The sequence below is a fragment of the Penicillium coprophilum genome (assembly GCF_028826855.1).
Source record: "Penicillium coprophilum strain IBT 35676 chromosome Unknown utg000005l_segment0_segment0, whole genome shotgun sequence".
Taxonomy (NCBI): domain Eukaryota; kingdom Fungi; phylum Ascomycota; class Eurotiomycetes; order Eurotiales; family Aspergillaceae; genus Penicillium; species Penicillium coprophilum.
The window spans coordinates 2,021,065-2,035,071 of NW_026622724.1; the positions used below are offsets into that span (position 1 = coordinate 2,021,065).

At 46.9% G+C, this 14,007-nt stretch overlaps 6 protein-coding genes across 6 annotated transcripts; 3 read left to right on the plus strand and 3 right to left on the minus strand.

Moving 5' to 3' along the window:
* Positions 1–289: 289 nt before the first annotated feature.
* On the plus strand, positions 290–1,021 carry N7500_008354 (uncharacterized protein; the record flags this gene model as incomplete). Its single annotated transcript, XM_056679498.1, has 3 exons — positions 290–424; positions 504–953; positions 1,004–1,021. 3 exons carry the CDS (start codon positions 290–292, stop codon positions 1,019–1,021), a joined length of 603 nt encoding a protein of 200 aa, XP_056529870.1.
* A 225-nt stretch (positions 1,022–1,246) lies between these two features.
* On the minus strand, positions 1,247–3,115 carry N7500_008355 (uncharacterized protein; the record flags this gene model as incomplete). The annotated part of the gene is made up of 1 exon (XM_056679499.1): positions 1,247–3,115. One exon carries the CDS (start codon positions 3,113–3,115, stop codon positions 1,247–1,249), a length of 1,869 nt encoding a protein of 622 aa, XP_056529871.1.
* Positions 3,116–3,475: 360 nt separating this feature from the next.
* Positions 3,476–5,815, minus strand: N7500_008356 (Major facilitator superfamily domain general substrate transporter; the record flags this gene model as incomplete). Its single annotated transcript, XM_056679500.1, has 10 exons — positions 3,476–3,615; positions 3,669–3,761; positions 3,814–3,873; positions 3,930–4,063; positions 4,123–4,217; positions 4,272–4,429; positions 4,479–4,859; positions 4,910–5,166; positions 5,224–5,600; positions 5,675–5,815. 10 exons carry the CDS (start codon positions 5,813–5,815, stop codon positions 3,476–3,478), a joined length of 1,836 nt encoding a protein of 611 aa, XP_056529872.1.
* A 2,145-nt stretch (positions 5,816–7,960) lies between these two features.
* On the plus strand, positions 7,961–9,779 carry N7500_008357 (uncharacterized protein; the record flags this gene model as incomplete). Its single annotated transcript, XM_056679501.1, has 3 exons — positions 7,961–8,198; positions 8,244–8,264; positions 8,749–9,779. 3 exons carry the CDS (start codon positions 7,961–7,963, stop codon positions 9,777–9,779), a joined length of 1,290 nt encoding a protein of 429 aa, XP_056529873.1.
* Positions 9,780–10,481: 702 nt separating this feature from the next.
* Positions 10,482–12,746, minus strand: N7500_008358 (fungal specific transcription factor domain-containing protein; the record flags this gene model as incomplete). Its single annotated transcript, XM_056679502.1, has 5 exons — positions 10,482–10,874; positions 10,933–11,221; positions 11,285–11,693; positions 11,750–12,489; positions 12,523–12,746. The coding sequence occupies 5 exons, from the start codon at positions 12,744–12,746 to the stop codon at positions 10,482–10,484; spliced, it is 2,055 nt and encodes a 684-aa protein (XP_056529874.1).
* A 386-nt stretch (positions 12,747–13,132) lies between these two features.
* N7500_008359 (prefoldin subunit 5) lies at positions 13,133–13,883 on the plus strand (the record flags this gene model as incomplete). Its single annotated transcript, XM_056679503.1, has 4 exons — positions 13,133–13,172; positions 13,269–13,555; positions 13,622–13,739; positions 13,831–13,883. 4 exons carry the CDS (start codon positions 13,133–13,135, stop codon positions 13,881–13,883), a joined length of 498 nt encoding a protein of 165 aa, XP_056529875.1.
* Positions 13,884–14,007: the final 124 nt, after the last annotated feature.

The following is a 14,007-nucleotide window of genomic DNA, read 5'->3' on the forward strand; positions in this document are numbered from 1 at the left end:
ATAGCGTCAGCCTCTTGATCATTTGCACTTGACGCATCATATCAACATGTTTCAGTGTTTCGATATCCACTTTTTCTCCGGATTTCACGATTTGCGTAGCGATCGACTTTAAAGATCTTCGACAAGGTTCCCACGCCGAACACTCCGGTCCGAATACTCCGATTTGTCATACTTGGACCCGCCGATATAGAAACGGCCTTGACTCATTCAAAAGGCATGTAAATTCTATCTGATTTGAATTCTTATTTTCTATTTTCAATTGCCTCCTCTCCTCAAATCTAAGGACATCATGCACCAGAACATCCACATCCCTGGCCTCGGCGGATCCAATGCCTTCACCCGGACTCTAAACAAGGAAGACGTGAAGATCTGTGTAGCTGTCGAAGAAGCTTTTACAGAGGCGGAGCGATGCTCGGAGGAAAAGGTCAGTCAGAATTAGAACCGAATAATCAATTCCCATCAGGGGTGCTTCTTTTAAATTATTCCCTCTAACACGGACCTAGTTCTGCTATCGCCTGGGAGCATGCCCGGAGCTATGTCTGGGCCTCTTTGTTGAGAATGAGCAAGATCCATCATCACCTCAACTTATTGGACATGTCATTGCAGTGCGGACTCCCTATACGCGCATCACAGACGGATCGATGTCAATGCCGGAGAATTGGCGATCACTCGATGATGAGCCTGTATTTGTCAATGATGAATTGATTGGGAATCATAAGTATGGTGATACCATTGCAATTCACTCTGTTGCTATTTCGCCGGAGTATCAGGGCAAGAAGGTTGGGAGGGCTCTTGTTCGGGCGTATCTTAAGCATCTTGGGAGGGGATGTTTTGGGGCGAGCAAGGTCGTGCTTATTGCGCATGACTATTTGGTCAAATTTTATGAGAGTGCTGGGTTTAAGAACCAGGGGAAGAGTCAGTCTAATTTTGCTGGTGGTGTTTGGTTTGATATGGTATGTCTTTTCACGGTGTGAACTAGTGATCTGTGCTAATACGTGTCTAGAGTTTTGATTTGGAGTGATCATTCTTGTGAGTTTTGATTTTTCGCAGTGGAGTCATATTATACAGGATTTTAGAAGCCCAGCAGGCAATAAGGGAGATGGCACCCGGAATAAAGATAGTGCTGGCAATAAATATAGAATCTTTGTGGTGCCCTGTCTTTCAACTCGACCAACTCACCAACTCTTACTCACAATACCTTTTTTGAGCACCAAATCAGCACATTCCATGTCTCTTCCTTCTTAAACTAGCTACATGTCCGGATTTCGTCTATGCTGGATTGTGTTTGACGACTGCGGTGTCCCTTGGAACCCTGTGGAGGTCCCTTCAGCCATTTCATATCTTCCAAATCAATCATCATGAAGGACTCTGTGTCAGGATTCCACAGCACATTCCGGAAGGCTGCATCTTTCTGAACAACTCCATGTTCTTGAAGGATATCTTCAAGTTTCCGCATTTCCTGTTCAAGATACTGAGTCGTTTCATAGGTGGTATGTTCGTCCGTTCGAATGCCAGACCAGCTGAGGAGCAGCATGTAGTTCATTTGAACCCCGTGATACCAATATGGGATCTTAGGCTCAAACATCCCAAGACATACAGGGATTTGAGAGCCCTGCAGCGATTTCAGACTCTGATAGTTGATCAGTTCAGCTTTGATCCTGCGCGACTGGCTTGTGCCGGTAGCCTTGATCATCATCGTATATCCATGAGACCGCAAAGTTGCTTTCAATAGATAACAGGTTCGACCAACAATGTGCAGCTGCTGGAATCCTCTATATCGGTTTTCTCGAAGTTGCTCATTCATCCTGTCGCAGATCTCCTGTGAGTTGAGCTGATGTCTTGCCATGCCGTGCTCAGCAACGTTTGGACAGTTTTCATCCAGAAGCCCCTTTTCGAAAGTACCGAAGAGGCATGCCTGGGTACAGTAAGGCTTGCAAATATCTAACCCAGAGGTTTGTGAAGATGGACTTTCAGGGCCGCTCGCTTTTATCTCTGCTTGCAGGAGATTTCCCCAGAATCTAGTCCAGAACGAGTCTTCATACATAAACTCTGCTGGCGGGCTGAATCGAATGTCATCCGGAGCTTGGGGCATGAGGAGGGAGTAGTCGCCTTCGAGCGGGCGATAGGATTGATAGACTGCGTCATGCCATTCCTGCGTTGGTGGACCGGCAGCAAATGATTGAAGTGTGAAAGCGAGGACTTGGCCCAAAGCCGTACGGCGAACCCATTTTGAATGTGGATCATAACCATGAGCAGCGATGTCACGGCCAGGAACACAGAGATAATATTCTATGGCGGTACAGTCTTTTGGGTCGATGTGAAGAAAAACCAGGGCCTCTCCTGTGTAGATATACCCATACTGGATCCCAGCGCCCATCATTCTTGAATAGATTCGAGCGATCGCACGAACCACAATAGTCGTGGCATGTTCCTCAAATGTATTGGGCTCCTTGTCGAAGACATCGACCGGTGATATCGCGCGCAACCCTGCAACTAGTTCGGGCAAAGTCAGACAAAATGGTGGAATATACAGAACTGCGTATGCTGGCTCTTCGAATCCGCATTTGGCAACAGAAATGCAGCAATGACGCGGACGGTCAAAGTTCAGCTTTCCGCGGGCACTGAATGTATATCGCAGTGGCTGCTCATGTTCCAGAAAATTAACGATCAGCGCGAGAAAGTCGTCCAGTGTTCTGTGCGCAAATTGCTTCAAAGTGTCTTCCGAATACACCGCGTACCATTTCACGAGCTGAGCAGTGTATTGGATTGAGGTTGGTGGAGGGAAAATACATGAATTGACGAGCTCAGGCGCATTGAGGATTTTGTTCCACATCTCCTCTTGGAGTTGAGGAAATTTTATCCAAGGCCGGAGCCACAAGGGGCTCAGTCGATCATCCCCTGGGAACCAGCTTTCGGGCCAAATCATTAAACGTATATCAACACTAAGTGCTTGTCCAAAGACATGATGGACGCTCTCAAGATGTGGTATCAGTGAGGTATTGGACGGGGTTGATGGAACTGTGAACTGTATATGCGAGGTCGAATGGTCTGGTTTCGCTGGCCCTTCCCCTATGCCGTCGATCAAATGTCGCCATTCTGTATATGTTTGATCCATAGCTAGAAGGGATATGAAGATACAAGTCAAAGAATAATGCCGTGCAAATGGGAAGAGAAGTATCTTTGACGTCGGGGGGTTGGAACTCGAAGCTGTGGCCAGTCGTTCCTGCCAGCATCCCTTATGTTTACTTACAGGTGCCTAGTACATAATATGATAGCAATGTCTCAATAAGTCATTGATTTCGTCGAATGCATGCTAGACATTCATTATGCATAGCTACATGTGTAACGACCAAAATCATTGCGGTTATCCTGTAAATTAGTCTACCTTGTAGGTAGTAGGAGAATACCGAGCTGTCAGCGATAAAAGAAGTCATCAATCCAATATTCGCAGTCCAAAGATACCAAGTTCGAACATTTATTTGACCCCCTCGCCCAGTGCAATAACGGGTGGTGGCTTGGCAATGTTCTTTCTGAAGATATATCGCTTGATCCACCAAGGAAGCCACACAGTCAGTTCGTAATGAATGAACTTTTTAGTTGGTACCGCGAAGACCTCTGCAATCTATGTCAGTGTATGATCATGTACCTCAATTGGAGACTTGACTTACGGTCCAGTTCTTCCAGAGTCAGCTGCTTAGTCTCTCTAACAAAGCAGAAAATCATAAACCAAGCGATCAGGTTAAGACCGGCATAGAATCCAACTGATCGGTTGATTAGCCGTTTGAACACCATTAACCAGGAGTGTCAACTTACAAGCACCAGTTTGGGTCATTACAGTCTTCATTCGAGGGAAAGTTAGACCGAGGATACCAGCTAGAGAAGTCTTTGTTAATCAAATATTCGGTGTTTTCAATGTTTTGAATACCCACCAAAGGTGTTGTTGATGCAAACAGCCCACGCCATTCCTTGTTCTCGCTGAATAGTGGGGAATACCTCAGCCGAGTATTGGAAAGCGACTGGCCCTTCGCCTAAGGAGTAGGCAATAGTAAACAGATAGACAAACCTAGATGAAGAGATCAATCAGTGTATGCCCAAATAAAGTGAACAGATTACCAAGCTTACAAGGCAACTGGTCCAATCTTCGCGGCCTGGCTCTCTGTTTTATTTAAAAGAGAAAGACCAGCAGCTAGCAGGAAGATACACATCAAGGGGAAGGTCTTCGCAAGAACAATAGTCAGCAATATCCTGCCAGAAATTCCGGAATTACTTACAACTAAAGTCAGGGTTCTTCGGCCTTTCGTGTCAATTAAAAACAAGGTAGGGATGGTGGCCACGACCTGGATAGCACCGTAGCCAAGAGACGCATACAAGGCTTGGTCTTCTGAGAATTTGGCATCCAGGAAGATCGTTGAGCTGTAGAATGAAATGACTAAAACAATGTTACTACTGGTACTCTCACAAGATGGGACACAACTTACTGTTGATACCGCACATTTGCTGCGCAATCATCACAGTCGAGGCACCATAGTTGGCACGTCTGATTCTCGGGACGGCAAAGCAGTCCCACAGACGGGAGAAATAACCTGCGCCTCGAGCCTCCTTGAGTTCTTCTTCATAGATAATGTATGAATAATAGTAGTCTCTCGCGGCGATAATCGGATGAGCTCGCAAGCGCAACATCGACTTGAATGCTTGGGCGTGTTTGTTATGCTTCATAAGCCAGCGGGGAGACTCAGGACAGAAAAGAATTCCAGCAGCGAGTACCAATGATGGAATAAATGCGGAACCGAGTTGGAGGCGCCAAGCGATCTTTGGGACGTCTTTGACAATGACATTGGCGGCAAAGCCCAAGAAAATACCTGCACTGGAGGTTAGCTATGTCGTTAGACAAAGGATGAGAGATATTCACCTGCTACAACCCAAAGTTGCCAAAACATCACAAGAGCACCGCGAATTCTGGCAGGAGCCATCTCAGCTGAGTAGATGGGTACTGTAGCATTCTTTGCGCCAATACCAATACCCATTATAAATCGTGCCGCGAAGAGCTCTTGCCATGTCCGTGTAAAGGCAGAGCCAATTGGTGTTGCAGTGAGACAGAGAGCAGTAACGAAAATCTCGCCTTTTCGACCAAGATAGTGGTTCAGTGGATCGACAATCCAAGCACCACTATGTACAAGGTCAGTCGCGTGGAACAAAGGATGTCATCACCGGTGCTACACTCACACAAGACCAGCGGTCAAGAAGATAATGGAGTTAACAATTCCCACGATCCACTCATCCTTCCCTTTACCGTCAATACCGAAGTCCTTTGGAAAGGACAAGTTGGCACCATTGGATCCAGTCTGATCCCATCCTTGTGTGGCGGCTCCGATAGCACACAGACCGATTGAGTACCACAGCATTTTCGGGCCATGCCATTTATGGTCCCTCTCGTATGCAAGCGCAGTGCGCTCCTCGTCACTGAGTCCATCATAAGCTGCAAAGTCTTGAGGGTTCCGCGCAACCACAGCAGCCCGACCAAATAGCTCGGCGTGCTCGGCCATACCGTGCGACTCGGCGTACGCTCGTGCATCGATGATAGCTTGCGCCTGGGAGCTGCGCTGTGGACACAAAGATAGTCAGCGATCATGCTCGAGACCATGAAAGATTCACAAGTTCTCAGTTGTTGACTTACCATCAAAGGATTCTGAACGATGTTGATACCGATGGCCTGGCGGCGCTCCGGCGCATCAGGATTGGCGCCCTCATCTGGCTCTTTCTTAGGATTGACCACATCCTCATAATGAGGGGGGGTCGGGTTGATTTTTTGATCCATGAAGAGCTTTTCGATTACTTTTCAGATTCAGGAGATGAGTTTGCCCAGAAAATTGGGGGGGAAGATTGGCTCCCCCATATAAAAAGAGCACAAACTTCCCCGTGGGGTGAGCTCATATGCAGATCAGCCCCAAAGTGAACTGGTGGCTTTGTCCAAGAACAGCCATATTATACCACCCGTCAGCACTAAGCCTCTAAGAGGGATCCTAGCATACGAGCCACGGCACGCCATAATATTACATTGGTAAGCTCGGGCGCCCATGTAGATCAAAAAAGAGCCTGGAGTACATACATAGTGAGGTGATCAAGAATGTAGGAAAATTCTCCGACTTCATAACCCCTGACTCAATACTTACACTACCATCGTGGATTGTCTGCGTCAAAGCGTATGCGGGGGAAAAGCAGGATGATCGTTTAGGGCCAAGCCTTGGCCTCCTTGGAGTCATGCGACATGTTACATCCATGTAGCAAGTATGATGTGTTTCATGGTCTTTCCCACATGTGTGGCTGACTCTACGTTTGCGCATCGGCTAAATCCGTTTGCTTCCGACTGCTTATGATGAGCTTGTACGGAGTACGAGATACCACTGGAGTCAGCGTCGGATATACCCGTGTACGGGGCTTTGGGGGCCAAGTGGGCGAAAGCAACTCAACTTGGCAAATTCGCTCAGACTCTCTTGATCAGCACATATATATACAACTAGCATGGAAGTTTAAATATTGTCTGAGGGATTAAATCCCTTGAGTTCCATTGCTAATATTTCAAGTCGGCGCCCGGGCATCATTTGAAACGGAGTACATATCATTATACGTGCCCACATGGGAAGTGGTCTGACAGGGTGCATGGTTGCCTTGCGCCTTGAACACTCCGAGAGACATTAGTGATACCTCGATATCCTGGCCCTCGAGGCAGACAGCGATGTTCAGTCTCCAAGGCCCTGCTCTCTTGCTTGTATTACGAGTGGATCCACGAGACCCACCCTCGGCCCAAACCCGAGAATAAAATAACACACAGGGTCTTTGGTGGGAAGGCAAAATCAGCTTCACTGGAGTTTCACTGGAGTCGCGGTGTAGCCAAGTATACCATGGCTAGACTGGAATAGTCGGGGGGCCCAGTGGCGGTATTGCTTCTTTACTTCCGAAGCACCGAGTCATTTCTTGACTCCAAAGCAGACCCCCAAGTAGCATGGGTGTGATGATCCGCTTCATACCACCGCTGTCTTCAAAAATAACACCAAAGGACGATTTCAGATCGCGGTAAGAACCGAAAATATCAGTTTGTATCTTATAAAGTATACAGATTACGCTGAATCTCTATGTTCTCCAATCCTGCATTCATCCAGGACCGTCCGGTGGATTGGAAACATAACCAGAACAAAATACAGTCAATTGGGCGGAATCATAACGCAACAAGTCCTAAGGCGAATCTCTCAGTCCAGGCGCAGGGCCCCTAAGAGATTACCTAATCATATATGCTTGCCGGGTGCCATGCCATTCGAGCTCCACAAGGCAACTTTATCATGACCTCGAAGATGTTCTCTATTTCTCGAGAAAACGTTTTCAATATCAGTATTTCCCCATCAACTTGCTGTTTAGGCAACTATTAATCAAGCTCAATGTTCTATCAGAGACATACGCAGTAATGATAGTAGACATGTACAAAAAGTCTATCATTTGATATGTTGTATGGGAAATGTGATGTAGTTGGTGTATAGATCAACATCGCCAGAGACAAAGATGAACCCGATGCGTGTATTTGCTTCAAAAGTGGGTTTGTTCCATTTTGTTTCTAATTCTGGGTTCTAGTGATTTTCAGGCACTTGTTACCTTTGCCTTTCTTTGTTTGTGATAATAAACAGTAGCTTGAAAGCGATATCCTTGATTAGCGCATGGTTGATAAAGACCTTATTTGCATTGTCTCAGTATCTTGTCAATGCATCGCTTTGTTCTAAAAAGGGTGTTCTTGGAATACAATGTCTTCCTTTGTGTCTTTCAAAATACAGTGAGCATGCCTACAATAACCTCTCAAGTCACAACACTTTCGAGTATTTAACAATCGACGGAATCCACCGCAAGTATATCATTCACAACCATTCCAATTATTCGAATCCAGCAATCTAACAGCTCAACAGTTAACACGCCCAATATGTCTCGGGTGACCTTTGAGTTCAGAACCCGCATGCCCCGTAAGAATGAAAATCTTCTCTTCGCAGCACTTGGTATCGATATCAACACAGGTCGCCAAGAACAGCAGGCCGTCATCAACCTGACCCGAGAGATCTATAACCCTATGGTTTACGATTTTGTCCATCTCCAGGGCAGAACTGATTGGAACGCAATGTTCAAAGGTGGAAATACAGCTGAGATCAAACTAAGGTTTACCAGTAGGTATGCTGATTTTCCAGCTGTAGTACGTGCTCATGTCCCAGATCCAACCGAGCTTGCCAATCGTATGTGGGATGTTGTTCGATATTACCGCCTCTGTGACCCCTCATGGAGAGACTACGATCCTGCCTATCCTACATTTTATGCTGGCCAGGCTGTTGGTGCCACTGCCTATCCTACTTATCGTGCTGGCTATAACCCCCCCTGCTCCTGCCCCTGCACCTGCACCTGCCCCTGCTCCTGTTCCTGCTCCTGCTCCTGCTCCTGCTCCTGTTACTGCTCCTGTTCCTGCCCCTGCCCCTGCACCTGCTCCGGCTCGATTGGATGGACGTCCTATGAGAGCTGCTGCCAAAGCCGCCTCGGCCGCAATTGCTAAGGATGCTTCTGACAGTTCCGGTGATAATTCTCGTCGACCTCGTCCTAAGGGTAAGAGTAAGACAGAAAATCCACGGAAGGCTAGGGCTAAGTCTAAGACTAAAACTCCTCCTCCTCCTGCTCCTGCTCCTGCTCCTGCTCCAGCTCCTGCCTTAGTTCATGCTGATGCTCCAGCTCCTGCTTATATTCCTCCTCTTCCTCCTATCTCTCCTACAATTCCTAACATCGAGGCAGATGATCCTTTCTTTGCACAAATTCCCACCGTATCCTCTGCCCCTGCTCCAGCTCCTGGTCACATTCCTCCTCTTCCTTATATTTCTCCTACGATTCCTGTTATTGAGCCGAATGATGCTCTCCTTGCACGAATTCCCAGCGTATCTTCACCGAAATCTCTTCCGCCCGCTCCTAGTTCCCTTCCTTTCCCTCCACCTGGCCGTTTCCTTCCCCCTCCAATAATCCCTCGACCTGCCCGTCCAGCTGTTACTGGAATTGGCCCTAAGATTGCCCCTCTAATTAGCCCTCCAGATAATGATCGATATGTTTCCCGTCGCTCTGTAGCTGACGATAGACCAAGACAAGATGACATACTCGCTGCAATGGCAGCTCCCTCTCCGCCCCGTATTGAGCCGGGCGTTCTGGAAAGTTATACCAAAAAGGCCAATAAAAAGCGAAGTACGGATGAACAGGATCCCCAACCACAGAAGAAGTTGCGCACTGCTCATTCTTCAGAAGGTAAGGCAGAATGGACAACCTTCACTAATCTAAGTGATTCAAGCTCAAATAAGAGTGAGAGAAGCATAGATGGTGATGGTGACATTTGGATGCGAGATGGTTATAAGCCTTACAATCACAAGGTTGAGGATAAGACTATTGAGCCTGAAACTCAGGCGTGGGGTGCTAAGGTGCGACAATATCTCTCTGTTTTTAGTCGCCAAACACCCGAAGAAGAGCAGGCAAATACCTCAGATGTTGAAATGAAGGATGCGGGGCAGATTTCCGAGAAAGGTGAAGGTGAGGATGAGAATGAGACAACATATGGCAGTGGGGATGAGTTTGGGGTTGAGTTTGGACTTCTACCTGAGGTTGAGGAAGAGGAAGAAGAGGACACAGAAGAACAGGTAGAGGTAGAATTAGGAAAGGGGACAGAAAAAGGGGAAGAAGAGGAAGAGGAAGGCCAGAATGAGGATGTGAGTATGGATTCTTAACAGAAAAAGCACAGGAAGCTCTAGAAGAGTTTGGAGGCATATAAGTGACCTAAAATCTATAGTACCATCACATTTATATCTGATCTGTTACTTTTTAATCTGTTACTTAAATATTCAATGAATAGCAGTAGCATTTTCAACCCTCGATTACTAGATGTAGCAAATGTTCACCACCGATTTACTTTCTATGTTCCATTAAACAATGCTGAGACACACAATTCCGCCATCTATGCACGTATATCACAGTATCCTGTACTTCATAGAAAGATTCCAAGTCACATTGCAAATTGACCTGAGTATTCCAGTTAGTGAGGAGTCTCAGCTAGCCGTCATGATTTAATTGCCCTTTTATTTACCTATATTTGCGTCTAAATTGCCACATATAAGTTCTTGTGTATTGTATAACGGATCCAAAGATTTTGCACTTCGTCAATTTTCTTTCTAGTATACCCCTTGATTCTGCCTTCATCAAATAAGTATCGATGCTAAGGAGGTCCTTCTTTATATGGAATTGTGCACGGGTTGTTCAAGCAATTTCATGTGCGATTGTAGTTTTCAGTATACCCTGGGTCGCCCAGGATTCATAATGCATGCATGCATCCTATATTCCAAATACGTGGAGAAATCGTTCGTCTATATCCTGACCTGACCAATTAATATTTTTGACATTTGTTCTTTCTGATATTATTCTATTCTCATTCACTATATTGAAGGCAAGCTAGGGTCCAAAGCCAACAAAGAAGGATGATACGCGAGGTTCTCCCAAAAGTCAGTCTCGAAGTCACACAAATCCTGGCTGAAAAATGCAGCCCAATCACCATTCTCCACTGGATGTGATGGCAGTTGTGTCGGGGTTTGTATCCCTTCACGGTGTATAGAATCAAGGAATCTCTCAATAGTTTGTGTGGCTTTGGATATCAAGGCGTAGTTTGGATGTCCACGCCGAACGACGCTACCCACCTGAACCTGCGCAACAAAGATACCAAGATTGAGTATTGTTTTGGACCATGAAGATCTGCCTTCGGTTAATGTGCGGTGCTGTTTCAGCATTGAAAGAAGGATAATCCCTGCAGCCGGGAGTCCGTAGTGGGCGATCTAATAGGGTATTAGTCCAACAATGAGATGTTCGGAACCTAGAGATGGGTAGAATTACCTTCCAGACAAGTCCCGTTCCAGAGTTGACCAGCTGGTCTCGCAGAAGAATCGTCTCCACTACAAGAGCGAGCATCTGATCTGAGATGTCGAGAATCGATGGGTCGGGCTCGGTCAGAGTATTGAGAAGCGACAGTTGAAGTAAAAAGAGAACATGAAGCTGGTCCAGGCGTATGCTAGCCAGAAAAGCGCGTTCGAATGAGTCCCCAGAACATTCTTTCAATGCGGTCGAAAGTCGAAAGCGAGGAGGTAGGTTTGCCCATTGACTTTCGGCTTTTTGCCGAATCATGCTATGTCAACCGCTATCGTCAGCCAGCCATCCCACCTCCCAATGGTAAAGAGCTTCAACTTACCTAGCTTCCTGGTCAAAATTCGGGCGCTGCTTAGATCGAAGCAATTCAAGCAGATCTTCTTTCAGTGCAGCGCAAAGGGTCGCCCACCGAATACCGGAACTATAACAGACCGGTGTATCTATTTTCCATCTGACGACCTCGTCTTCGACGGGTGAAGTGTTCGCAACCTGATCCGAACTTGTTGGGGTCATGGGTAGTTGAAAATGACAGAATCGCTTGCTCATCCGAGGTGGCCGACCAAGGAATATAGCCACGTTCTTGTCCGCTGAATATGTGGTGGCCCATGCCGCCTTTCGCAATTCCACAAGAAAAGTCGGTATTGGTGGCTTGGTCTTTTCGACATTCTCGTGGTAACCGAGTGCAAACATGGACGAAATAACGTCTCCAAGTCTACTCCATGAATGATAGCCTGAATTCTCAATGAGCTACAAGCTTGTACACACACAATCAAGGGAGTTTTCTTACTTTGGTCCCCATCAACATGGGTGTGTACAATAAAGTTCTCATACTGTAGAACTAGCTGTAGGTCATTTAAGCAGTCTAGCGAGAGTGCAATATCTAACGCAAGATCGCTGAGCTTTGTAGATAGCTTCCGAAGCATAAATTGATCCTTTTCGGTTTTGAACAATGTCGGGAAAAATGATATATCGATCGAAGCTCGGGTCACAGCAGAAAGGAAGATGCCTAAACTTTCCCATCTGAATTTCTGGTCGAGAAACTGCGCAGAGAAATCTTCCATATCGGATGTGCTACTAAACAGCAAAGGTTCCCGGGAATTTTGTGTAAGGCGTTGGGCATATGCCAAATGCCAGTTGTCCTCTTGTGAGAAGGACGTGAATAAGCGCGTCATATTTTCAGTACACTTTTCCGTAAAATGCTCTGCCAGAGCTAAATTCGCTCCCGTTGCCAGCCAAAAAGTAACAAAATCCTTCATGGCAGCTAAAGGAAATGTGTTTAACAGCTGTCTGAGAATATCTGCGCCTTGGATTAGCAAGATATTCTCACCAGTGGACTGTGACTGCATCAGCATCGTCAGGTCCTCAGAGGCATGGTAGGTATCTGATGCATGATAGTCTTGCGGGGAAATTTCGTTGAAGATAGCGACATGGCTGGATGATCCCAGAAAGCCGGGGTTTGGATAGGGATTATTCCTTGGAGTGAAAGATGGCTGAGCCGCGGGTAGCCGACTGCAGAGCTGATTAAGTCTGTGAAAATTAGAAGATACTTATATGAATCACATACCTGGGAGATTGCGAAGATGTAGAACTGTCCACTCTTTTTCTCTTAAACGGTGTGGTTCGGTAAAGGCAGATTCCAGCTCTATCGTTACTCGCACATCGAGTACATGCCGGTCTTTTATGATCACAGGCGACCTTTGCTTTCCTGCAAGCTTCACATGCTGCGAGTCTCGAAGCCATTGTGGTAAAGAAGGATTACGGAGCGGAGCGGAGAACACGGTCATCGGAGTATGAATTTCCCCGCAAAATGACTTCTTACTTAGCAGGGACTTTGGACACAGGACGGAAGGTCAACGACTTCCATTTTGACAGACTGGAGACTCCGACTACTATGGGGCTAGAAGGGCTAGAAGGTAGAAGCTTAACACAAGACATTGGTTATTGAAGATATGGTATAACCTGGGAAGTTGATGTAGGTGCGTGCATATAACCAAAACTCGCAATTAATCCGCCCGCCCATGCTTAACCCCACTATCGCCACGCATGCGACCCAGCAGTTTTCTGAAGCTCCCCCCACCACCTATACAGTCCTTATACAGTCCCAATGCGAGGACCTGATCTGCAATAACAAAATCCATCCTCCACTTTTCTCCCCCTCCCCCATCTCAAAATGTCACAAAACTCCTCGGACGGAGCCCCCCAAGGCCAAAGTGTGTCTCCAATCGCCCAACATCAAGATGACACTGTAGCGCATCCGGCTCTCCGTGCCATATGGAAATAAATCCCAGCTAACAATACCGAATCAGTTAATCTCGCCTCTCTCTCCGTTCCTCAACTCCGCGCCCTCCAAACTCGCCTCACCTCCGAACTCGAACACCTGACCACCTCGCACACGAAGCTGCGCGCCGCCCAAGCCAAGTTCCGCGACTGTGTGCGCTCAATCAATGATGGCGTGATTGGAAACGAGAAGAAGGGAACTGATGGTCGCGATGAGATCCTCGTGCCTCTTACTAGCTCGCTGTACGTCAAAGGCCGGTTGACAGATCGCGAGAAGGTGCTTGTAGATGTTGGAACTGGATTTTATGTCGAGAAGGTTGGTGACAGAGGGGATATGTCTAGATATTGCGGCGATTGGGGCTGACCATCTGCTTCTGTACAGACTGCGCCTAAGGCGGTAGCATTCTATGACGAAAAGGTCAAGGGCTTGGAGGGAAACTTGCAGGAGTTGGAGAAGATTGTACAGACCAAGAGCTCGCAACTGCGTATTGTGGAAGAGAGTGAGTTTGTTCCTTTCCTTGATACAAGGAGTCTGAAATTCTATTGCCGTACGAGGCCCTATTCTTTGGTTTGCTAACCTCTCTCCTACAGCATTGAGGCAGAAGATGCTTGCCGAGGGTGCCCCTCAGGCCCCTGCGGGCTAAATTCAACCCAGGTGGTACGAATAGGCCAGCGTGACTCGCCATAGACAAACCGCAAAAAAATTATAACCCTTCTTTATCACAATTTGGGAACAACCTGGATATGAAGTATAAGAGGGAGAACGAG